The 25,343-nt window shown below is 49.4% G+C and overlaps 1 protein-coding gene across 1 annotated transcript in view; it reads right to left on the bottom strand.

The window, feature by feature from the left end:
* Positions 1–471: 471 nt before the first annotated feature.
* TTLL11 (tubulin tyrosine ligase like 11) overlaps positions 472–25,343 on the bottom strand; it is a 285,959-nt gene continuing 261,087 nt past the window's right edge. The window contains exon 9 of the mRNA XM_017884248.1: positions 472–7,489. Coding sequence (XP_017739737.1) covers positions 7,212–7,489 — 278 coding nt within the window. The 3' untranslated portion in view covers positions 472–7,211. The remainder of the gene's footprint in view (positions 7,490–25,343) is intronic.

The following is a 25,343-nucleotide window of genomic DNA, read 5'->3' as shown; positions in this document are numbered from 1 at the left end:
GCCCCAGGAATCACCTCTTTGGTGTAGGGTGAATGGTTTAGTTCTCTAGGGAGGCACCTGCCTTTAGCTTTTCCCGTGAGGGTGAAACATGCAATGCTCACTGGTCTAGCCCGAGTTGAACACTGTGGCTCCCCTTGCACACGGGAAGCTGCAAGGGGCTATCCTCTCTCCCAGGGCAGCCAGAGTCTCTGACCAAACTCTAGGGACAGATCCCTCCCTCCCTATGGGAGACTGTCCCCAGCAGATCAAGGGTTGAAAGATTTTCCAAACCCCTCCCTCTGCCTCCCCCAGGATCTCACAGTTTCCTCGAGGCAATATTTAGCTTCCTAGGCAAATATTAAGCATTAAGGGGGAAAAAAATTTAAAAGGTGTCCTTTTCTCACAACTGACCCCAAGTGAACAAGCATTGTCTACCCCGGTGGATTTGCTGTCAAAAATTATCGTGCAGAACAAACTGTCAATAGTTCGCAGTCGTTTATACAATGAGCCTGTGTTTAGCAACACTCAGCTTCGTTTTATTATTGCGTTTTACGAAGTTGCCAAGACAACTGAGGCCACGTAACAGAACCTTGACTTTATGCGCCATGAAAATTTAATAAAGAATTTTTAAAGGCTTTTAAGAGGCAGGAGCTGCAGTCTCTTAAAGGCACAGCTCAGCACAGAGCCGGCAGGGCTGGAGCATATGAGGTCTTTCACCAGACCTCCAGGAGCCTCCGCTGTCAGGGGCGTGGAGGTGGTCAGACGTATTTCCTGGCATCCGTCTTGTTTCCGCACATCGAGACCCTTCCTTTTCTCAACAGACACGTATTAAGACACTTCCCAGGTGCCAAGTCCCACACCCGGCTCTTTACATACATTACGACGTGATCCCCACTATCTAGGCAAGGAGCAGGGATCAGAGAGGTAAAGTCACTGGCCCATGGTCATTTAGGGAGCGTGCGACAGACAGAACAAAGTTCATATGAAGGTCTGACTGCAAAGCCCTCGCTTTCCAGAACAGTTCACGACCTCCTCTGGGATTGTTGGCCCTCACTTTCCCCATTCTGATGCAAGAGATTCTGAAGGGAAAATATCCCTGCGGTCTGCCAGAGGCCTCGGGGAGAAGACAGTGTTCTGTGGCCCAAGACTGGGTCCTGGTTGGAATCTTAGCAAACACCTTCATGTTGGAGGAAATGTTTCCTGTGAGCCTCTTGGTAAGCACAAGACACTACTGCAGGGCTGCAAAGAGCCCTTTCCACTCCGCTCTCTAAGTAACACTCGGAAGCCAATCACCAGAAATGAGAAAAACATTGTAATTTTGCCATTTTCTACCAAAGCTTATAGGTACTCAGTGTGTGTGTGTGTGTGTGTGTGTGTGTGTGTGTGTGTGTGTGTGTAAGCATTATGCTATGTGGTTTTCCCAGTTATATAAAAATCAAGACATTGGGCTACTAGAGATAAAGGTAATTGAAGATGTGGCCTATTCTGCTGAGCTCCTTCATCTCCGGGAACAGAAAAAAATTTAGACTTATTTTGTGAGGGAGAAATTCATATGCCATATGGGAAAATTTCTCTCACATTCATCAAACCAAATGGGAGATTGGCAAAAATATCCATCAAGGCGAGGTGGATTTCAGGTTAATACACACGGTGGTGAATGATCCCTCCGTGTGAGGAGGACGGTGCTCTCGGCCACGGGGAATGCCAGCTCCCTACCGGGAGAGCCATCATTTCTGAGCTTTCAGGGAAGATACTCCTGTGCTGGCCATTGCAAGCCCAGTTCTCAATTATAGGGCCAAGGAGTAGAGGACATTAGTCAAGAAATGGGAAAAAATTAAGCTATTCTGGAGGGACACTGCCAATCACAAGGCACATTCCGGGTGTCAGAGGAGCAGCAGGAATCATTTCTCAGCCTACGAATGTCTTTAAACATGTGGGAATGAAGGGGAGGTGGGACGGGGAGGGCAGGAGGAGCTGACCGGTGTGGTTTTGTCTGTCTTGATGGATAACATTATTCAAGAAAGAGTTTTACCTTCATCCCTTCACTTTGTAGGAAGCCAGTAGCCAGGCTGAAGATAATGCTACGTTTGGGCAGCGCCTTGGTTTTACAAAACACTTTCACACTGATGATATTTTCTGTGATCTCGTCTTATGCACCCAAAGATCAAGTGAGACAGGACTGGCCACTCTCACTAAGTGGCTAGGAGACCTGGAGCCCTTGGGGTGTACCCACAGAGCCTTCCTGGGGTGCTCGGCAGGAAGAGAACAGATCAGAGAGCCTTAAGCTAAGTCCCCAGAACTGAGTGGAGCAAACACCAGCCTCTGTGGGACGTGGGTTTCCACACCGGCAAAATTGGATATTTTGGGGAGTGTTGAGGCACCGTGCAGAACCGAGGAAGTGCCGAGGAAGGAGTGTGGGATCTGGAGCCAGCTGGGGGCCTCAGGCGGATCCTGGCTCTGCACTTCACCAGCACGAGACTTCGAGACCTCGAGACCTCGGTCAGTCACTAAGCCTCCTGGAAGCCAGTTCCCCGCCCCTGGGAAAACAGAGTGCCCAGTGATCCTCATTCTTTGTGGGGTTGAATGGATCTAGAAGTGCTTTGTAAACTGGGAAGGATTGAGCATGTGCTGATAAAAACACGTAGGAAAGGGCCTGGGGTCTAGAAAGGCATGGAACACCATTTCAACTGTCTGTGCCCCTATCCTCCCACTCCATCCGTCTGATTACCTACATGCAAGTCAGGAAGACCTGCTGGTAGCTCAACAACCCCACACCAACTCAGGGCAATGCAGAGTTGAAAGGAGGCTGGCTAGCTGGCTGGAGGGGTGTTAGTGAGGACCGTCCAGCCTGGCGTCCTGTCTCTGAGATTGAATGAGAGGGGGTGCCCATGGGTACGCAGCCCAGGCCTGGCCACAAAGGCCGTGGAGAGACACCTAGAGTCAGATGGACACAGGGCAGCTGCCGTGTCCCAGGGAGCCAACAAGGCAGCCGGGGATGTAGAGATGTTCAGCAGATCAGCTTGGCAAGGTTTACAAGTCTGTGCTTCTTAAAGGCACCCGCAGGCGAAGCGGAGAACAAGCGTGATAACACTGTCTCCTCTCCCGGGGTCTGCTAAACGTTCCTATTCACAGCAAGCACCTGCTGGCCCCTGCTCTGTGCCAACATGGACCCAGCACATGCCTGACCCTGCAGGAACTCACAGCTGGGTGGGAACCAATGCTGTGGTCCCACAGTGCACGCGCCAATACAGGAACTTTCCAGTTCTTGGAAGTAGAAGGAAGAAGCCACTCACTCTGTTTGGGGGATTGCAGCAGGGACACTGGAACTGAACTGAAAGTCTGTTTGCCACTGGGCAGAGGAAAGCCATCTCAAGCAGAGGGGCCAGCAAGACAAGGGTGGTGGGAAATAGCACATCCTCCTCCTGTCTCATGACAACAGATACAAACAGTCCTGGGAGTAGGGGTCGGACAGGGGCTCAGGGAGGCTGCAGCGGTGCGGGTGACAGGTGTGGGCCTTAGGATGGAAAGAAAGGAAGGGTGCCAATGAGGGCTGCTTTCAATAGGTGACTGGACATCAGCTCTGTGGCTCTCCAAGTTCCTTCCAGATTGATGGGGATGGAGGGTAGGATGGAGGGTAGGGTGGAGGGGTAAGAGGCAGGGAGGCAGTGGAAGCCCAGGTGAGAGACCATGTCTGAGTTCGGGGGAGTGGACAGAAGCCGGGAGGAGAAGTAAGAGGAATCCAAGTGGTTCGTTTCAGGGATGGACGCTCCTCTCTCCTGGAGGCCCTGCCTCTGCCCATGGGGAGGGGTCTGTTGGGACCAGCACTTGCTAACAGCTGCACTGAATCCAGCGGGTCTTTATAAGCACCTATTGCAGACTCCATTTTGGCCAGGCCGTGAGGACAAAGCTCCTGCCCCTAACAACAGAAACGCTGAGCCTGTGCCCCTAGGAGGTTGGAAGGAAGGGAGCAGGTAGGGTCAGCATGGCAGGAGCAAGGAGGCTGCCCAGGGGCACACCCAAAGAAATGGTGGGTGAGCCCCGTTCTGTGGGTCTGCCCTGTTCACTTGATGCTTCCCTCCCCAGATTGGTCCCACTAACTTGTCATACTTGGATGTGAACCCCCAAACTGAGCACAGGCTGAACCTGATCTTCTTACCCATTCATTCCAAGCCCCCAGAGTGCCCAGCTCTTACAGGAACTCAGCCAGTGGACTAGGGAGAGGATCTGTGTGGCTGGACTGTGTGCATTGTGGGTGGGGAGAGACAGACATCGGTAGGAGGGGGATGGGGCAGGAGAGGGGTAGGGAGAAGACGCTGGAGATGGATCCTGAGGGCCCTTCCAGGGACGGAACTTATCTTGCAGCAAAGCACAGAGGTGCCCAGCTATGTGCCTCTGGGCCGGCCGGACTGCCGGCTCTGCTTCCTGTCCTCTCGGAGGAAGAAACCATCTGCTTTTGCTATTGCTTCAATTACATCCAACAAAACGAGTGGCCGATTACCAAAGGGGTAAACACAGTGGGGCTTCTTATTAGGAACGGAGGAGGCAGGGTGAGTCAGCTATCACTCATTCTGATAATGGAGCAGCCTCTGGTTGAACTGAAAAGGGGCAATCTGTCACAACTGGCCTCTCATAAAACCACAGCCTCGTTTCCCTAACAATCACCAGGGAGGCTCCGTGCCCTGCGGGTGGGTGGGGCTATCAGGGCCTTGTCTGCAGAGGAAGGGGCTGTTCCCGGGATAAAAGGGCCATGGTGGGCGGAGCAGCCCGCCTCCAGATGATGGCAGGGGTGGGAGAAGCCCTCACCAGGAGAGCTGATGTTTTCATATCACCCCAGACAAGGTGGCTGGAATTCAACCTCTTGATTTTATTTTTCAAAATATTCAACGTGCTTGGTTGGTTTTAGACCTGAACATTGCACTCCAATTTGGCAAGCGAGTACTTTCTGAAGACCAATTTCAAGAAATGGTGTCACATGAGAGCTTTGTTAAGACTTTTGGTGGCTCCCAGCTGATGACAAGTGTGCCCAGACGTGCTTACTCTGGTCTTTCTCTGGGAAATCCATTTGTTCTGCCAAAAGGGACTGGGAGAGCTGCATGGGGGCTTCAAACATTGTTTCTCACACTGGACCATTTAGGAGCCCTGATTGCCTTGTCCCATGCCACCAGACGGTGACGGACCCCAGGCAGCCCCGAGCGGAGTACAGCTGCGGGGTCTCTACTTGGAGCTGAGTTCATGCTCACCCAGGGACAAGCAGCCGAAGACAGACACACCTGGACCAAGTCCTGACTGCGTGGCCTCCTGGGCCTTCCTTTCCTCATCTGAAAGGGGAGCAGCGTTACGGACCTGCCCTAGTACCTGGGGAACTAAGCCGATGACACCTCCATAGCACCCCACGTAGAGGACACTCGACACACTTCAGGAGGCACATCCTGCCTGTGCTACCTTCCCACTTGTCCTGCCTTCTGCTAGGGAAAATAAAGTCATTGCACAAGTCTCCTGTCACTGAACACCCCCGACTGGGCTCTGCAGGGCTCAGTTCCACAGCCCTTCTCGGCTGGGGAAGGGCAGCGGCCTTTGGGCTCTGCTAGCAGCAGAGAAGGGGCGCTGCACAGAAGCCACACCGTGGGGGAAACAGGTTTTCCTCCTTGAGAGGATGAGCTCCTGGCAAGAAGGAGCGCCAGGCAAGGATGAACAGAGCAGCCCCTGCTCTGAAATCGCTTGCCAACAATTGGAGACATCTTGGATTAACAACCTTGTCTTTGGGTTTAAAAATATTCTGGGGAAGGCGGATTCACAGATGCTTTTGAGTACCTGTTATGAACCAGGTCAACTGCTCTTATCAGTTTGGACAGGATGTTGGAAGGAAGGAGGAGAAAGTCTCAGGAGTTTGTTTGGGATGTACCTCTGCCTCCCAGGACCCTCTCCCTTGCCATGCACTACCAGCATTTTCTGAGTCCTACTGTGTACCACACCAGGCACAGTACTAGTGCCTCAAAGACTTTTCTCCACCTCACTTGGAGCATGATGATTGGCTCTTCCCAGGGCCTCTCAGCATCCTTTAAAGGGATCCCCCAGGAAAGGGCCACATTAACCTCAAATCCAACCACACTCTGGAGAGCGTGGCTTTGCCAAGTCCTGTCTGCCTGTCTTCAACGGGCCCTGGATCTTGACATGCCCAAGGCTGTTTCCAAAATGCCACGTTCCGCTGCCTCTGAGGCGTTTCCTCTGAGAGGGGGGCTACCTGGGGATACAGATGGAGACAAGGAAAGGGTCCCATGCAAGAGAAAGCACGAGCTCCCCTGTCCCTGGCACCAGGTCTGACATACTAGTGTATGTCCTCTTGCTCTGGTTCTTATCCATATCTGATTTCCTTCCCTCACCCAGGGCTCCCAGCACAGTGCTGGGCATGCAGGGACCCCTGGCAGTGCTTGTTGTGGACACACTGGCCACGTGACCAGCACCCCACCTATGCAGGGGTCCACTCAGACCATCTGGTCAGTGAGGCTAAAGATGGGATTCCTGCTTTGGGGTCACAGTCAAACAAAATCAAACAAAATGACCTCCAAGGCTCCTGCCAGCTCTGAGGCTCCAGGAGTCTTAGTTACTTCTTAATTAATTATTTCTTAATTAATAACAAACCAAACATTGCAGCAACAGGCAAAGCTAACAAACTAAATGAGGTTAATCTGTTCACTACACCCATGTAGCACATGCCTGGGATGGGAGATTTGCAGACGCCTACTTGATATTTCCACTTCCTTCTCTCAGAACGGGAGGCAGGAAATAAACACGATGTTCTCGGGCTTTTCCCGGTGGCCACGCGGAGGCCCCGGCAGCAGATCCCAACACTCGGCTTCCTCTCCACAGCTCCGGGCCTTGGGACCGACTGTGTCCTGTGCCCCAAACACAACAGATTTGCCCCAGTTGGTGCTTCCTGTGAGCCCAGAATAGAAGGTGCCATCTGTCACGTTTTAGATGTCACATGTCCACTGATGACTCGAAAACAGGGTGTATCACCAGGAGGTGCGAGGAGGAAGGCAGGTGAGAACCAGCCAGCCTGGTGAAGCACAGCTCAGACACACACAGAGACAGTTCGTGGGGACCTCAGCCGGGCCCCTCGGCAGCCTGCCTGCCATTCCTCTGCAGGCAGAATGCCTGGGGCTCTCCAGCCCTGAAAGCCGCTCTGGTCTTCCGTCTTCAGGAGGACAGAGTGGCCCTCAGGACAGGGTATGTCAGGGAAGGGAGAGCTTATTGGCGCAGCTGGTGCGGGGTGGGGGGTTGTCCCCTGCTGGCTGGGCCGATGGGGAGGGCTCCTGGGGAGTGCCACGGTGCGGGGGCCGGCCTCCCAACGGGACGCCCCGGCCATACACCAGGCGCTTTTCATCCAGCAGGGACAGGTGGTACTCGCAAAGGTCGATCAGCGAGGCCACCTGCTCATGAAGTGGCAGCATCTTGAACTTCCTCTGAGCCAGGACAAAGAAAGCTTCTACGAAGGCCTGCAGACACATCCCTGTGAACAAAGAGACTGGATGAGGGGGTGCACACAGCTGCCCTGCGCTGCCCTGGGAAGGCCCATCTCCAGCCACAAGGGTGTCAGCAAGAGCTAGCCCTGCTCCCCACCACCGTCTCCGTTCCAGAAACTCCTAACAGGGCTAACTCACAGAGTGCCCACCAGGCCCGCCATGCCCACCAGGCACTAGCTGGGCATTTTACGGCTATGTGCAGACCCAATCCCTCACACAGCCCTGTGAAGTAAGTTCGATTAACCCTATTTTACAGATGAGGAAGTTGAGTCTCAGAGACATGGAGAGACCTGGGGAAAGTTATATAAGATTTAAACCTAGCTCAAAGTCTTGTAAAATGTCCACAATGAAATGCCCCCATTAAAACCCAGCTCCTGGCCGGGCACAGTGGCTCACGCCTATAATCCCAGCACTTTGGGAGGCCAAGGTGCATGGATCACTTGAGGTCAGGAGTTCGAGACCAGCCTGGTCAACATGGAGAAACCCCATCTCTACTAAAAGTACAAAATTTAACCGGGCATGGTGGCACATGCCTGTAATCCCAGCTACTCAGGAGGCTAAGGCAGGAGAATCATTTGAACCTGGGAGGCAGAGGTTGCAGTGAGCTGAGATTGTGCCACTGTACTCCAGCCTGGGTGACAGAGCGAGACTCCATCTCAGAAAACAAAAATTTAAAAAACCCCAGCTTCTTAACTTTTATAATCAGGGAACAAGGTTATGAAGATATGAAGATAAACCCGGTTTGACAGCAAAATTCTATCTGATAATAGAGATGCTGGTTACATGGGTGTGTGCATGGGTGTGTGCATTTGTCAAAATGCACTCAAATTGTGCCTTAAGGCTCATGCATTTTGCTGTCTGCAAATTTTACCCCAAAAGTGAAATAAACCCAACTGTCATTTCTCTGGCCCAAATTGTATTCTGGAAAGAATAAATAGTCATCCCTACAACACCCCTGGAATGCTCTACCCTGGCTTTGTCTTATAAGCATCTACTTACCTTTGAGACCTGAGCTCAAAATCACTCATTCAGTAAAACCTTCCCTGATCTCCAGTTTAGACCTGGCCCCTGGTACAGGATTCCTGCACTTCTCTTTGCAGCACCGGCTGCGGCTTGCTCTGTGTCTGTCTGTTTGTGTGGTCTCCATCCTCCTCTCTGGACTGTGCGCTTCCTGTGCTGCCCAGAGGTGCTCAATATAGATGAATGAGTGAGTGGATGAATGGGTGCATTGACACTAGGTGCTTTACCGACACTGCCACTAATTCTCACAATACCTTTATGAGGTCAATATTACTGTGCCCCATCTTACAAATCAAGAAACTGATGGCCGGGTGCGGTGGCTCATGCCTGTAATCCTAGCACTTTGGGAGGCCGAGGTGGGCAGATCATGAGGTCAGGAGATCGAGATCATCCTGCCCAATATGGTGAAACCTTGTCTCTACTAAAAATACCAAAACTAGCTGGGTGCAGTGGTGCGTGCCTGTAATCCCAGCTACTCAGGAGGCTGAGGCAGGGGAAACGCTTGAACCAGGAAGTTGGAGGTTGCACTGAGCCAAGATTGCGCCACTGCACTCCAGCCTGGTGACAGAGCGAGACTCCGTCTTAAAAAAAAGCAAAAAACAAACAAACAAACAAACAAAAAAAAAAACAAAACAAATGAAAAAAAAAAACTGATAGAGAAGTTAAGTAACTTCTCTAAGGTCACACAGCCAGGGAAGAGTGGCCTGGAAATTCAAACTGACTCCCAAGTATTTTAACTAAGTTGTTAAAAACTCAGTTAAAAGTTTCAACTGCCTGAAAGGGTCTGAGTCTTCCCAATGTCCAAGTAAAACTGGGACCCTGGGATCTAAACCTATAGGAGTCCCTGAGCTCCCTGGGAAAGGTGACAGTAAGGCTGAACTGAACACCACGTGGCATTTTAGATTAGGCTGGTGTTGACTCTGAAATCCACGCCTTCCTGGTGACTGTGCATTATTTACCTGCTTCTGGCACTGGGGACAGAAGGCTGGCCTAGGGTTTGTAGATCCTGGGTCACATACAGACCCTGGGATCCCAGAGCTATTTTTGCCTTGGGAACCTGAGCTGAGCAAAGAAGTTGTGTTTTGTCTCCCTCCTAGTCCATCAAAGCTCTTGGGCTTGGGTTCTCTTGACTCCAGACATCCTACAAGGCCGCTGCTCTGTTTGATCCTGATAGAAGGAGTTGTTAAAATGGGTTTTACACCAGGGTTACTTTTAATGTAAACAGCAGCCTGGGATGGGCAAAGACACAGGGGAGCGGGAGCCTTGGTCTGACTCAAGAGGCAGATGTTTCCTAATCACCAACTCTGGGCCAAGGCTCTCATAGGCTGGGCGTGTGCCCGTGCAAGTATGTGCATCTCTGTGTGTGTGAGACAGTCGGGTGGGAGGGTCAGATATACACAGACTGAGAAGATTAGGATCTAAAGCCAGAGAAACCCAGTCCCAGCTCTCTACTTCCCAACTGTGTGATCTAAACAGCGCCACTCAAAGTGTGGCAGGCTGACAGTGCCAAGCCCACGAACTGTGTGTCCCTGGTCCCTGACAAGATAAGGAGCTTGGGCCAGAATGTTAATCACGGTCCTCATCAATCACATGGTTTAGTTCTGTTGACAGTATTTAGTATAATAGCATGTCTTCCTCTATAAAGGAAGCAGCGTGCTGTCTACATTCTGGCTCAGGCCTCTTGTCCAGGACTGTTGACAGTCTATGGGTTACAACTTTGAGTAACTCTGCTCTGCAAAGCCCTTCCCAGCTGTAATGCATACTCCAATCACCAGCTTGTTCAAATGCGAATCCTGGGGTGGGGCCCAAGGCACTGAATTTCTAGCAAGCTTCCTGATGGTGCTGATGCCACACTTTGAATGGCAAGGATCTAGCCACTCACTGCACTTCTTTACTCAACAAATATCAGTTTTGTTCCCTTAGTTGGCGGTAGAATGTGATTAGAGCTATAACGCATAGAAAACATACAATGAGGACCAATTTGGGAAAAAAAAAAAAAGGCACGGCAACATCATCTAGAAGATACTCTAAAACAAGAAGTGGGATCTCACTATGCTGGCTTGGCTTTCTTTCTGCTTGTCTGCATTTTGTGATTTTCTACAGTAAACATGGATATAATTTAAACATCTGCAGTGGGAAATTCTAGTGTGTGGAAAGAGATGATGTAGGGGGAGATGCTTTTAATTATGAACCCCTTACTACTATCTGAATTTGAAGTCAGGTACATGTATTACTTTGAAAAAAAATACAATGCAAACTTTTGCACATATATTCTACTTAACTTTTGTCAAAGTAGAAATATATATGTGTATATATATAGTATAACGCAGTAACCCATAATATATATATATATTACTATATATATATTATATATATAGTATATATGGGGGGTTATATATACAGGTAAAACCCATATATATGGGTTAATATATGTGTATGGGTCTATATATATGTAAAACCATATACATACATATATATGTGTATGTATATATATGTATATATATGTATGTATATGGTTTTACACCAGGGTTACTTTTGCCAGGGCTGGGATTTGGACCCAAGCCTTATGCACCACTGCTTCTTGACCTTATTCCCAGAAACGCTCTGAAGCATCCCTGCCAAGGGTGCCTGAGGATGGAAATGGTAGAATCTGCAGGAAACACTGAATCCAACACCTTGGAGGATCTAGGGGTTGGGGGCATCAGTGGAGGCTTATGGGGAAGTGGGCATGACAGTGGGGCCTTGCGGAATGAGGAGGGCTCTGACAGGCAGAGATGTGCTGGGGGTGGTCGGCTGGGCCGAGAGCAGGTGGTTGTTTTGTTTTAATAAATGTAAGGTTGGTTTAGTAATTGATTTCATGTTAAAAATACCTAAATCCTTACAGAGGCTGGGTAAGAGGGCTTAACCTTATAATCCCAGCACATTGGGAGGCTGAGGCAGGAGGATTGCTTGAGCCCAGGAACTTGAGGCTGAAGTGAGCTATGATCACACCACAGCACTCCAGCCTGGGCAACAGACAAGACCCTGTCTTTTTTTATTTTGGAGACGGAATCTCGCTCTGTTGCCCAGGCTGGAGTATAGTGGCATGATCTTGGCTCAAAGTCTGCCTCGTGGGTTCAAGCAATTCTCCTGCCTCAGCCTCCTTAGTAGCTGGGATTACAGGTGCCCACCACCATGCCCAGCTAATTTTTTTGTATTTTAGCAGAGATGGGGTTTCACCACATTGGCCAGGCTGGTCTCAAACTCCTGACCTCAAGCAATCCACCCACCTTGGCCTCCCAAAGTGCTGGGATTACAAGCGTGAGCCACCGGGCCCAGCCAAGACCCTGTCTTCTAAAAAATTTTTAAAAAGAAAATCTCATAGAATACCCAAATGGACAAAGCACATGAATGGGCTATTCACATATATCAGCAAATAAGAGAGAAGACGTCTGGCCCCATCCAAGCCACAGGGGCTATTGCTCACCAAGTAAACTAACAAAAGTATTAAATACTCATAATGGGAGGTAGTGGTGAAATTGCTATAGACTTTTGAAAAGCAATTTGGTGGAAGTTTTAAGAGCCATTCAAATGTTTATTAGGGAGGTAAGGAGGAAAAAAATAAAAAATAAATGTTGTGTTTATATCATTGAACACAGTGTTCACAAATCCTAGGAATTTGCCCTAAGAAAATATTCCTTCCAAAGGAAAACAATGTATACAATAGTATTCATTGCAAACTTATTTATAGTACCACGGGGCATGGGGGAAGGCAGTGCTAGACTTATAGGATATTTTAATATCTTCATTCTTTTCTGAATTTTCCAAATAAGATAAATCCATGCTCATTGTTGATAATTATTCAAGTACACACACACACACACACACACACACACACACACATAATTTTAAAAATACCCCCAACCTAGCCTCTGAGGTCACTGGTTCTGGGAGTCTGTCCTTGACCATCCCCAGGTGGAATTAATCACCCTTCACGGTGCTTCTTCTTGTTTCTCATCATATATTAGGATAAATCCATGGGTATATGGCTGTCTCTCTAATGAGACTCTGCTCCTGCTGGTGGGGACCATGTCCCTGTCTTCTCTACATTCCCAGAGCCCAGCATAGCCTGGCACACAGTGAGCATCAATAAAGATGCATTTAATCCACTAAATAGACTGTGACCCTTGTAACAGTTGTGTGATGCAGGTGTTATTATGCCCACTTTATAGCTGAGGACACTGAGGTAAGCCAAGGGGTGAAGAAAAAAGAGACCCATGGAAACCCTTCTCTTAGAAGATTTACAGACTTATGAAAGCGCAATGATCCAGACCAGAGGCTCTTAAACTTTTGAACCCCCCAGAGGGCTTGTTAAAATACAGATGGAGGGTCCAGCCCCACAGTTTCTGATTCGGAGGGCTGAGGTGGGGCCTGGGAGTTTGCATCTCTCACAAGATCCCAGGTGATGCTGAACCCCGCTCCTTCCCCTCCCTGCTCCCCACTGCATAGTCCAGTCTGTATAAACTTCACTTGGAAGGCCCATCTGCAAAGCGGGGCTTATTTGCAAAAGGACCTGCCCCCAAACTGAGAGAAGCTTGACTTTGGGCTAAAAATGTCTACATTTTAAAGACACTTTGATTGAGAGCAAACCCAACCAGTTATTTTTAAAAGACTAATGATGGAGCTGAAAAGCCATGGAATGGTTCCAATCGTCCATTAAGTCCTTTCTGAGAAACCGCACAGCCCCGGATTCTTCCAGCATCACTGCTTGCCCACTAAGCGGGAGAGAACATTCTCCATGCTGTCTCCCTTCCCTGTCTGGGCTGTGATAGAGGAGACCTGGAAGGTTCCAGGAGTCCAGGCCACAGGGGGCCCTGTAGACCATGGCAGGACTTTGAATTTCCAACTGAAGAAGATGGGAGGTCACTGGGGAGTCCTGAAGTGACATGTCACTGTGGAAGCTGTGCTGAAACCCAGTGGTAGGGGCACATGTGAGAACAAAGAGATCCATTCAGGGGCAACTGCACCAGTCCCAGAGAGAGCTGATGGGGTGGCTTGGACCAGTATGGTACTGGTGGAGGTGGTGAGGGATGATTAGATCCTGGATATGGTCCGAGGGTAGTGCCAGTGCCATCTGAGGTTCGCCCACGGTTGGATATGGGTGTGAGGGCAAGCCAGGAATCTCATGCAGGAGGGCCTCTGACACCTCAGACCGAGGAGACTGGCCTCCCGCTCAAGGTCAATGGTTTTCAAACATTTTATACATAAAATAATCTAGGGACCTTGCCAGAAATGCAGGTTCCTGTTCCCTCTCCCTGAGGGTTCTGTCTGTTGGCAGTGAGGCCCCAGAAACTGCATTTGTAACAGCAGCATTGGGGCTTCTGCCCCAGTGAGTAATCAGGAAATGGAATGAACATGCCAACTTAGCCATCTCTTGAAGGGCTCTATGGGAGGCAGTGGAGCGAAGAAGTTAAGAGAATGGTCTGGCCAGGCCCAGTGGCTCATACCTGTAATCCCAGCACTTTGGGAGGCTGAGGTGGGTGGATCACGAGGTCGGGCATTCTAGACTAGCCTGGCCAACATAGTGAAACCCTGTCTCTACTAAACACACAAAAAATTAGCCAGATGTGGTGGCAGGTGCCTGTAATCCCAGCTACTTGGGAGGCTGAGCCAGGGGAATCGCTTGAACCTGGGAGGCAGAGGTTGCAGTGAGCCAAGATCGTGCCAGTCTAGCCCAGCCTGGGCAACAGAGAGAGACTCCGTCTCAAAAAAAAAAAAAAAGAGAATGGTCTTTGAGAAACCTAGTATTGGGCTGGTTCTGCTGTGGGTGATCAAGAGTCTTTGGGGACACAGAACAAGCTTTCTCCTCTGAAATCCCACAGCTCACTCTCTGCTCCTGGTCTTAGTCTGCTTGGGCTGCAAAATACCATAGCCTGGGTGGCTTCAACAACAGAAATTTACTTTCACAGTCCTGGAGGCCGGAAGTCTGAGATTAGGGTGCCAGCACGGTCATGTTCTGGTAAGGGCTCTCTTCCTGGTTTGCAGACGGCCACCTTCTTGCCATGTCCTCACATGGCAGAGAGGCAGATTGGGTTCTCTGGTGTCTCTTCTTATCAGGACGCTAATCCTATTCAATAAGAGACTCACACTTATGACCTCATTTAACCTTAATTACTTCCTTAGAGGCCCCATCTCCAAATACAGCCACATAGAGGACAGTTAGGATTTCAATATGTAAATTTTGTGGGAGATACAATTTGGTTCATACCACCCTCAAATCCTCAGTTCTGCTGAGGTGCACCTAGCTCTTGGGGACACTCTCCTACTACTACTCAAGTCTCTGAATTTACCTGAGCCATTTAGAAAAAAATATAAGCAACCCTACACTTCTTCCCTGCTCCTTCACCAGCACTCAGAAAACCCCTCACAGCTTGGATTGGGAGTTGAAAGGATCTTTTTGGTAACATTGCCTTAATGTCCTGTTACAGTAAAAGTAATGAAAGTAAACAGTAATCATTCATATTTAGCCCTCATTATATGGAAGGCCCTGGGCTATGGGGTGCCTTCACATTATTTAATTTACTCAGACAAAAACCTTATGAAGCGGGTATTGACAATCCATTTTACATTCAAGAGACTTGCCAGAATCACATGGCTGGTAGGTGGCAGACCCCAACCACCATGCTCTTTAACCTCCTTACTCCACTGCTGCTTCGAGAGTTTTTGAAGATTTGGCCAGGTGCAGTGGCTCATGTCTGTAATCCTAACACTTTGAGAGGCCAAGGTGGGTCAAAGATTTGACCAAGTGTTAATTCCAGTCATTTAGAACAGAAGCAATACTGGCCTTGCAGTGAATGAGGGATGCAGCGTCATCTATCTCTGCTGGATGTCAACAAGAAGGTACAGTTATATTCGTTGGTCTTTGCAAACAGGCTTTCCCTACCTGCCCTGCACACCACAAGATAAGCTGTTGAGTATTTTTCTAAACTTCATTTGGGTTGACGGATGTTGCTGGAGAAGGCAGCCTTCGAAACACTCCAGTTGCAGCCAGCCGCACATCTCTCATCTGAGACTGCCACTTGGATATTGAGAGGTGGCCCCTGACAGATGATGGCCTCATTCTGTCAATAGGCTGGGTGAGGATGGCCCACCAGCTCCTTCTAGGTCAAAGCCCCCTGCTCTCCACTCCTGGGAAGGCAACCTTGCCCTCAGGGCTTTATGAAAACACTGGGAGCTGCTCACCAATAATCTCATCATCTATTCCCCAGCTTAAAGATGGGAACAAGAATCCTATCTTAGGTCTTCATAGCACTTTCCAGTTTACAAAGAATATCCATTTTTCTCATCTACTTCTCAGGGTAATGGTGGGAAGAAGACATGTTTACACGTATTCTTCATTTACAGTTGAGGAACACAGGCCCAGAGAAGCTAAGTGGCTTGTCAAGGTCATAGTCTAGGTGGGCGAGGCAGCATTTACATGCCTAGCTGACTTTCAAGCCCACGCTCTTTTTTCTGCATTACGCTTTCTTAACATCTGACATTTATGTATTATTTTACAGTTTACAGAGTACATTTGAATATATGATATAATTAAATCCAAATCACTGTCGACAGCCAGGGATGTTATCCCAGACAGAATATGAGGTATTTTCTTCCTCTCAAAAATACCTGAGCTTCCTTGCTAGTAATTCTGTTTCCCGGGATTGGTGTGCTTAAACAGCCACTTGCCAAGCCCTTCTCTCTGCCCAACCTTTAAATCTCTTTCTTATTACTCACCTACACTAGATGTTTCTGTCTCATCGTACAATTCTAAATGTAAAAGTATACAAGTTTGCTGTTTGCAATCACTGGTAGGAAATAAAGCTGAATGATCTTGACTAGAATTAGCTTAGTGCTTCCTATCTGTGCAGTGAAATGGCCCCCAGAAGAGCTATCTGTGAAGGCTGCACAAACTCCAAGGCAGTTCATCACAGGAATCTCAGCTTTCTCTCCATTCTTAGGGCATCTTGCAGCCTAGCTCCCTGTCTACTGCTGCACAGTTCCCCCAGACTTGACCACAGTTTCTCTAGGCCTGGGGCTGGGATCTCGAAGGACTCCACATGTGGTGGATCAAACCTGGGCATCTCACAGTGAGATGGCATTTGGCTGCATGAATAGGGACAGAGACTCAGATGAGCTGGTCCGGGTGCCAGCTCTGCCACTTACTGGCTGTCAAGGCATTTCACTTTTCTGGGTCTCAGTTTCTGCATCTATAAAGTGGGGATAGTAATATCTGCCCTGAGTGCCCTTTTTTTTGTCCCCCCCACAACGTACCACATAGAAAAAGCAATTCAGTGCTTAAAAAACAGTGGCACAGGCCGGGCACAGTGGCTCATGCCTGTAATCCCAGCACTTTGGGAGGCTGAAGCAGGTGGATCATGAGGTCAGAAGTTCGAGACCAGTCTGGCCAACACGGTGAAACTCCATCTCTACTAAAAATACAAAAATTAGCCGGGCATGGTGGTGCACAGCTGTAATCCTAGCTACTCAGGAGGCTGAGGCAGGAGAATTGCTTGAACCCAGGATAGGGAGGTTGCAGTGAGTTGAGACTGCCTCCGCACTCCAGCCTGGGAGACAGAGTGAGACTCTGTCGCAGAGAAAAAAAAAAAAAACAGCGGCACAAGTGTTTCCCATCATATTCCCACTTGGAAGTCCGCTCTCTCACCTCACTGGCCTGGAGTGCTATCACAATATTGGTTTCATTTTCTCTTACTGAAGTTGGCCAATTTCTTGTCACCCTGCTGGACTGAGTTCCATGAGGCCAGGAATCTGAGTGAAGGGGCCTGGGATCTCCATGGTCTCTGCCCCTGTGCACTGTGTGGCTTTGAGCTGGTCACTTTTCCTCAATGGGCCTCACTTGCTTCCCCTCTGTAAAGTGAGGGGCTGGATGGGGTGATCCCTGAGGATTCCACAAGTATTGGAAGTGATGGAGACTTCTGAATATTTTAAGAAGTGGAATGTCCACGTTTATTGAGGACATTCTGCCCACCAGGATTCCCACTCAGCATTACCATGTCCCACTGCTACCCTAAGAGGTTGGACTGCCAATACACAGATTGTTAGAGAAAGTGCTGAGCTCAGGGAGACCCAAGCACCTGCCCAAGGTCACACTCCATCTGCCCAAGGTCACACTGCTGGAGAGTGGTAAGTGGTGGTGCTGCTCCCTACCAGTTCTCCCCCAACCCACATGAAATCTCAAGGAGAAAAGCCTTGCTGCTGCCACCGCCCACCCCGCCAGCTCAGGAACAGAAGCTGCACATGCGCAGTCATTGTATTAAGCATTACAGCAACAGCAAGTCACTATCACCTTTGTCCTTGGCTGGATGGAGAAATTAATAAGTGTCAGGACTGAACCATAAATAGACCTTGCAGGAAAATCATTACCCCCAGAAGCCAGCAGCACCCAAATAACAAACATAATCAAAGGTGAAAGCAACTCTTCCATCATTTCATTAATCACAGGTCATACTGCTGGCCACGGCAGAGTGGCCCAGAGGTCTCAGTCCAGTCCCATCCAACGTCACCCCTGATTCCACCACGACAGGAACATAAGTTCCTTAGTCACCATCTGGGAAGACAGGGCCACAGTTCTGGTCACTGCTTCCTGCAACTACTTCATGCTATTGCAGACGTTTCTGTTGAGATTAATGGCTCCTATAGAACCTTCTGAGGCTCAGCACTCATTCCTCAGCAAGTGGTCAAAATCTCTCGCTTAAAAAGGACTTCAGAGATAACACAATCCACACCCTTGCAGAGTAACACCACCACCCAGAATGATAAGAGGAATTACTAAGAGTGGCCTGTATACAACATGTGCTTAATATCCATCAGGCACTGTGGTGAGCACTTTATGGGCACCTTTTGTTTAATCCTCAGAACAAAATCTGGGTGGTAGATGCTTTTATGGCCTCTGATTTTCTGTGGTTGTTTGCCTTTGTTTAGTGATATGGCAAAGCTTTGCATTTGTCTTGGGTTCTGTGTGTTAGTTGAGTGTGGGCAGACCTAGCCATTCACTCAGTCCCCCAGGCTGGGGCTGGTAGTGGAGATTCAAACCAGGGCAGATAAAGCATGATTTCTGGTCCTGTCTCTGTGGCTTTCTGTAGTTGCCCTGTGAGATTCTGAAGGGCATGGGTTGCCCTTCCTGACATTGCTAACAACAGCCATCCATCACCCCCCACTTGGTTGCTTCCAGCGATGGGGAGCTCATCACTGCCCCAGGAGGTCCCTTCTTACTGCCATGTGCTCTCTGCTGTCAGCCTGGGAGCTGAAATGTGCAAAACCTCCCCACTACACTCCACTTTTACACAGAGCAAATCAACCTCTTCTTCCACCACCACAGCCTTTCTCTATGAGGATCTGAGGATTCAGAAGGCCGCAGCCATGGCCACTCAGTTCCGCCAGCCCTTGCTGACCCCTCATTGTGTGGATTTGGAGATGAACAAGCATCCTCTGATGCAGGGCAGGGAGAAGCAGGGAGAGGGTAGGATGACCCAATGTGAGATGGGGGTGTGAGAACACAAAGGAAGAAGCAAGTCATTGCCTGGACAGGCAGGATAGGTTACAGAGTGCCCGTGGTGCACAAGGTGAGAAAATTCAGACAGAGGCAATGCACAGATAGTGGAAAGTGAAGGTCCTGTTTCCCTCCTCTGCCCTGCGACCTCTGATTCCTGTGCGCTGGAAATGAATGCTGTCTGCAATTTCTGGCATATATGCATGAAAATGAAATATGTGCACTGCTGTGTGCATCAATATCCATATCCATATAATTCTGTACACAAATAGGATCACAGTATAGGTACCGTACTGCACTTACACAATTTTTACCGTGCCTTGACACGTCTCCATATCAGCATATATAGATCTACCCTGTTGTTTATAGACTGTATAGAATTCCATATACATAGATGCACCATGAGTTTCTAAAATCCTTCCCCTACTAATGGACACTTAGGCTGTTTTTCTCCTTTCTTCTTCTTTTGATATTGCAAATAATGCAACAATGAACATCTTTGTGTATATAGCAGTACATGCTTGAATGAGCGATCATCTTCCAGCGGAACTTAAGGGTCAAGTAGTATGTATTATTTGTACTAGTATGTTTTGATAGCTCTTGCCAAATTAACTTGGGGTTGGGATCTTCAAGGATGAGCACTGGGGAGGAAGATCTTTCTGAGGAGAGCAACTAGTAGTACTGGTGCTTTGAAAGGGCTTTTTTAGGGTGTTAGGGAACAGAGCTGGTGCTGTGGGCGGCCTGGCAGGTGGGCCTTGAGGTGGTGGGGGTGAGGGATGAGGGAAGGAAAGGGAGTTTGTCTAGAGTTGGTCCTGATTAATGCTCCCAGCTTGTCAGCTTCTCCCCTGCTCCTGAATGCCACCATCTGCCATCAAACAGCCCTGGGATCTTGTGTGGTTGAAAAGCCTGCCTTCCTGTCACTATTCTCTCTGTCTCTGCTCCCTCCTCAGTCAGACTGCTGGTCCCTCTTGAGGTGGCACTACCTCCACAACCTCCCTTCCAGCTCAAGAGAGGATGTCCACTCCCTGTCTCTCCTCCTAGAGGGCTCATGCCAAATGCCTGGGTGCCTTCCACTCCCATCTCAGCTCTGAGCTCCTCTCGGCTCTCTCTCCATAGCATGTGACCATGTGCAAGCCTCCCTCCTAGAGACACAGTCTTCCCACGTCTGTTTCATCTCGCTCTCCTGCTTCTTGCTCCCTCTCTCTTGCTGGCTTCTGTCTGCTTTTCCTTGCTGTGGAACCCACAGGGCCCTTTCTCTGGCTCTCTCTTCCTGTCATTCATTTCCCAGGTTGAAATGCCTCCAATGAATCCATGCCCTCCAAATCATTATCTCCAGGCCAGTCTTCTTTTTTGCCACTGGGATAATGCATTAGCCTGTTAAAAATGAATCTCTTGGTCTTCCCTTCCCAATTCTGTTTTTCCTTGAGTCTCGCCCATTTTAATAAATGGTCTCTCCACCCACCTACTTGTTCAAGACAGAAGCCTGAGGTCATTTTTGAGACTTCTCTCACCTTCTCTCAACACCTCCACATCCCTAGGACCATAAACCTGTGCTCTCCTGCCCTCACCCACCTGAGCAGCTGTCGTCCCCTGAAGCCCCCACAGCCTCCTCGCTGGTCTCCCTGCTTCCACCATTGCCCCTTCCAATACAGCATCCAGAATGACCTTTTAGAAACACAAATCAGGGCCGGGTGCAGTGGCTCATACCTGTAATCCCAGCATTTTGGGAGGCTGAGGTGGGCGGATCACCTGAGGTCAGAAGTTCAAGACCAGCCTGACCAACATGGTGAAACCCTGTCTCTACTAAAAATACAAAAATTAGTGGGGTGTGGTGGCACGTGCCTGTAGTCCCAGCTACTCAGGAGGCTGAGGCAGAAGAATCGCTTGAACCCGGGAGGCAGAGGTTGCAGTGAGCTGAGGTCAGGCCACTGCACTCCAGACTGGGTGACAGAGTGAGATTCTGTCTCAAAAAAAGAAAAAGAAAAGAAAAGACCAAACCACACATTCCCCCACTTTAAACTCTTCAACAACAACATTTCTTGCCTTGTCCACCTTCCTTGCCCTGCTCTGAGGGATCGAGTCCTCCAGCCACCTCTGGAGCCCATGCCCCCATTCCCATCACCCTGTGGGCCTTCATTTCCCAGACCCTGCTCCACGCATTCCCACCTTGGGGCCGGTCCCTGGCCTCTGCCTGGAACACTCTGAGTCCCACCTGGTGAAGCTTCCATCTCAGCATTACCTTCACTGACACATCTCTCTGATCCACCTGTTAATATAAATGAGGTCCTCTCTGTCCTCCTCATTAAAACTTATTTCACAGAACGCATCACAACGGCTAAATACATGCAATTTCTGCATTCCCGGGTTTAATGTCTGCCTTGGCTGCTGGATGTCAGCAGTGCCAGAGCTTGGGTATTCTGTTGGTCCCTGCACGTCCCTATCACCCCCGGTGCATGGCATGTGGGGGCTGCTCATTGAACATTAAGTGATCCACTTAGGGTAGAAAAAATCCAGGCTTGATATCAAATATGCCTAAGTTTAAATCCAGGGTTGGCCTCTTACACATTGCTGGGTGATCTTGGCTTACTCACTGCCCGGCTGGGAGCCTCAGTTTCTCTCTATCCTGCCTGGCTCTGGGGGGCTCAGTAATAGAAAACAGACATAAGGGGCTGGGCCTGTGTCTGGCACATGGAAGAGACACTGGAAACATGGTCTTCTTTCTTGATTGTCTTTAAGTCATGAGAGGTGCCAAGCCTGGCAGAATAAAGAGTATTCTCATGGAGGGCCACGGCTCAGAATTCCCATTCTATCCAAAGATGGGCAAATTGGCCCTAACTCAGCCACCAACAGCAACCTTCTTCACCATCCCCTCAGCTGTCCAATAGTTAACTGGCAAGGCCTTCTGGAATCTCCAGAAGACCCCAGCCTCAGCCTTGGGTGGGGCAGAGCAGTGCCCACTCACCAAGTGGACCGAGCCCTGTCCTCAAGGTGATACCCCTCTGAGGAGCTCTTCAAAGCTGGCCTGCCATTTGGAGTGGTGACAGGAGGCAGATCAGTGTCAAAAATAAGACAGAGCAGTGGGTTTCAACTTGATTCACATTAAGAATGTCACGTTAGAGCACAAATGAGAGAGAAGAGAAATGCTCTTTTATGCGGGAGTTTATTTTTGTCACTTTGTCAGAGAGAAATTGCAGCCTGGAGGGCACTGGAGCTGCACCCAATCACCCAAAACATTAACATGCAAATTGCCTTCTTTAGAGAAGGTAATTTTATTAGTGCGCGAAAATGTTTCTTTCATTGTATTCATGCCTAGGAGCACTGCTATCTGGGGGCCAGTTAGGGCAACCGCAAATGGAGAATTAGGGAGAGTCCTGAACTCGGTTGGGATCTATTACCTCCTCAACTTGGGACCACTACGTATCCTCATATCCTCGGATGCATGGAACGCAGCGCGCTGCGATGTGACAGCTGGCTACGGACAGGTGCACAGGCTGGAGGGGGCAAGTGACTTGTTCAAGATCATACAGTTTCCTTTTTCTTTTTTGAGACAGGGTCTCACTTTGTCACCCAGGCTGGAGGGAGTGTAGTGGCATGATCTCGGCTCACTACAACCTCTACCTAACAGGTTCAAGCGATTCTCCTGCCTCAGACATCAAGGTAGCTGGGATTACAGGCAATTGCCACCAGGCATGGCTACTTTTTGTATCTTTAGTAGAGATGGGGTTTCACCACATTGCCCAGGTTGGTCTTGAACTCCTGACCTTAAGTGATCTGCCTGCCTCAGCCTCCCAAAGTGCTGGGATTACAGGCATGAGCCACCATGCCCAGTCGATTATACAGTTTCAATGAGGAGGCAGAGTTGAGGCCACATGGCCTGTGTCCAGATACCAGGTGACCAATAGGGAACCATGACGTCCTGGAAGTAGTCACTCTGAGAGTAAGGAGCCTAGTGAGACCCAGTCTACCTTGTTGTTCACTCACTTGCTTGCTTATTCAATAAGCTTTCCCTGTGTTGGACCCTGGGCCTGAATCAGGCACTGGCATGAGGCACTTGGCATCCACAGGGGGCAGGTAGAGAGGGGATACAGACACTTGCAAATACTTCTGATCCAGCGAGCTATGATGGCTGGAGAGGTGTGCCTGGAATCAACAGAGCAAGAAGAGAGCATAGCTGTTTGGCAGGGAGGGCAGGGAGAAGGATCCGGAAGCTTCACAGACGAGCATCTCACCCATGGGCCTTGTGCAGGCAATCAAGGCAGGGAGGGATGTTACAGGAAGGAGACACCATGAGCAGAGGCCCCACAATGGAAGCACATTGGCTGGCCCCAAGCAGCACAGGGCGTGTGGGCGAAGAGTGTGGTGGGAATGGGGGCTGCGGTTGTGGAGGATGGAGATGAGGCTGGCAAGGCTAATCTCAAAGGCTAAAGAGCTCAGATGTACCTGTATCCTGCAGGTAGCAGGCAAACCCTCCGGGGCCCATTCAGAACAGAACTGTGCTCCCCATGAGATTTTGGAAGGGAGGGGCTTCCCCAGGCCCTGTGTTGCCAAAATGACAGAAGGTTCTCTGAGGCTGCGCTTATGTAAGGCTTCCTCCTCCCTTCGCAGATGTGATCAGTGGGGAAGTGTGGGCAGAGACTCCCACCTGCTACCAAGAAGAACGCGCTCAGTCATGTAAGGTCTCGCGGAACAGATGAGGTGAGCTCCCTTTCTCTAGAGGCTGCTTGGGCCCTGCCAGGCTGAGGACATATCTTTGCCCTGAGTCAGGTGGCAGCTGCATGGTGTGGCTGTGGTGGGGCACGAAGGACTATTATAGCAGCCCCAGGAGGCCGAAGGGGAAAAGCGGCTACTATTAACATTGGGCCAGACCATTCTTTGTTGTGGGGGTCTGTCCTGTGCATTTCAGGTTGTGGAGCAGCAGCCCTGGGCTTCACCCACTAGATGCCAGTATAGCAACTCCCTTCCCCCAGTATGACAACTAAAAATGTCTCGAGTCATGGCCAAATGTCCCCCTGGGAGTCAAAATTGTCCCCAGTTGAGAACCACTGATCTCTCTAGACTTCAGGGAAGACATGGATGCCTACCACTGGAAGTGTCTCAATTCTTCCTGTGAGATGCAGAGCACCCCGAGAGCATGTGCCTGCCTTCTTCCACCTCCCAGGGGGCAAAGGACAGGGTAGATTTCATCACATATTTGTGGACTATCTCAAAAAGGAATGTGTCTAACTTACTCCGAAAAGATCTGGAAAAAGAGCAGGCTGGGGATGTAGAAAGCCAATGGAGAGTAGGTGGTTCTTCCAATACTTTTCTAGGGTCTCAGAGTCCCTCATGTGTAAAACAAGGGGGTTGAAAGAGATTATCTTTAAGGCTCCTTCTCCTTTTTTAAAAAACATCACATGGTCTTTCTCTGTCACCCAGGCTGGAGGACTGGAGTGCAGTGATGCAATCATAGCTCACTGCAGCTTCGAGCTCCTGGGCTCAAGCAATCCTCCCGCCCCAGCATCCCGAGTAGCTGGGATTACAGGTGCATGCCACCTTGCCTGGCTACTTTTTTGTAACTCTGTGTATGTGTGTGTAGAGACGGGGTCTCACTATGTTGCCCAAGCTGGTCACAAACTCCTGGGCTCAAGTGATCCTCCTGCCTTGGCCTCCCAAAGTACTGGGATTACCGGCATGAGCTACTGTGTGCCTGGTCCCCTTCTACTTTTAAACACTATGATTCCATATCAGTAAGATGAATATGCAGGAAATGTTACCCTTGAATTCTGAAAGTGGCTCCTATGGGCCAGATGAGTCTCTGTCTTGGGTAACCTGGGCATCTTCTTGATGACAAAGAACTGATCAGATGGTTTCTGAGATTCTCTCTGCTCTCTTGGGTTAAATGAGTAAGCCCAGATTTCCCTGGAGAATCTCTGAAAGGTAAACACTTCTGGAATGTTGGTCATTGCTACAGTTTCTCAAAGACCATGAGAATCTAAAGACAAAGAATTATGGCTCTACCACTCACGAGCTAGGTGACCTTGGACACATTACTTAACCTCTCTGAGCCTTAGCTTTCTTCTCTGTAACCTGGAGTACAGAGCTTAAATCTCAGGATTGGTGGGAGATGTGCAAAATGTTAACAGAGGACTTTTAGTTTCAGCTCTAACGCATAAAGAGCTTAGAAGTCATTGTTCCTGGCTGGGCACAGTGACATATACCTGTAATCCCAGCAATCTGGGGGCTGAGGCTGGAGAATCCCTTGAGCACAGGAGTTCAAGACCAGCCTCGGCAACATAGTGAGACCCCATCTTTAT

Source organism: Rhinopithecus bieti, unplaced genomic scaffold, assembly GCF_001698545.2.
Source record: "Rhinopithecus bieti isolate Rb0 unplaced genomic scaffold, ASM169854v2 scaffold_13710, whole genome shotgun sequence".
In the NCBI taxonomy this organism is placed as follows: Eukaryota; Metazoa; Chordata; class Mammalia; order Primates; family Cercopithecidae; genus Rhinopithecus; species Rhinopithecus bieti.
This window is presented reverse-complemented; position numbering and strand designations above follow the sequence as displayed.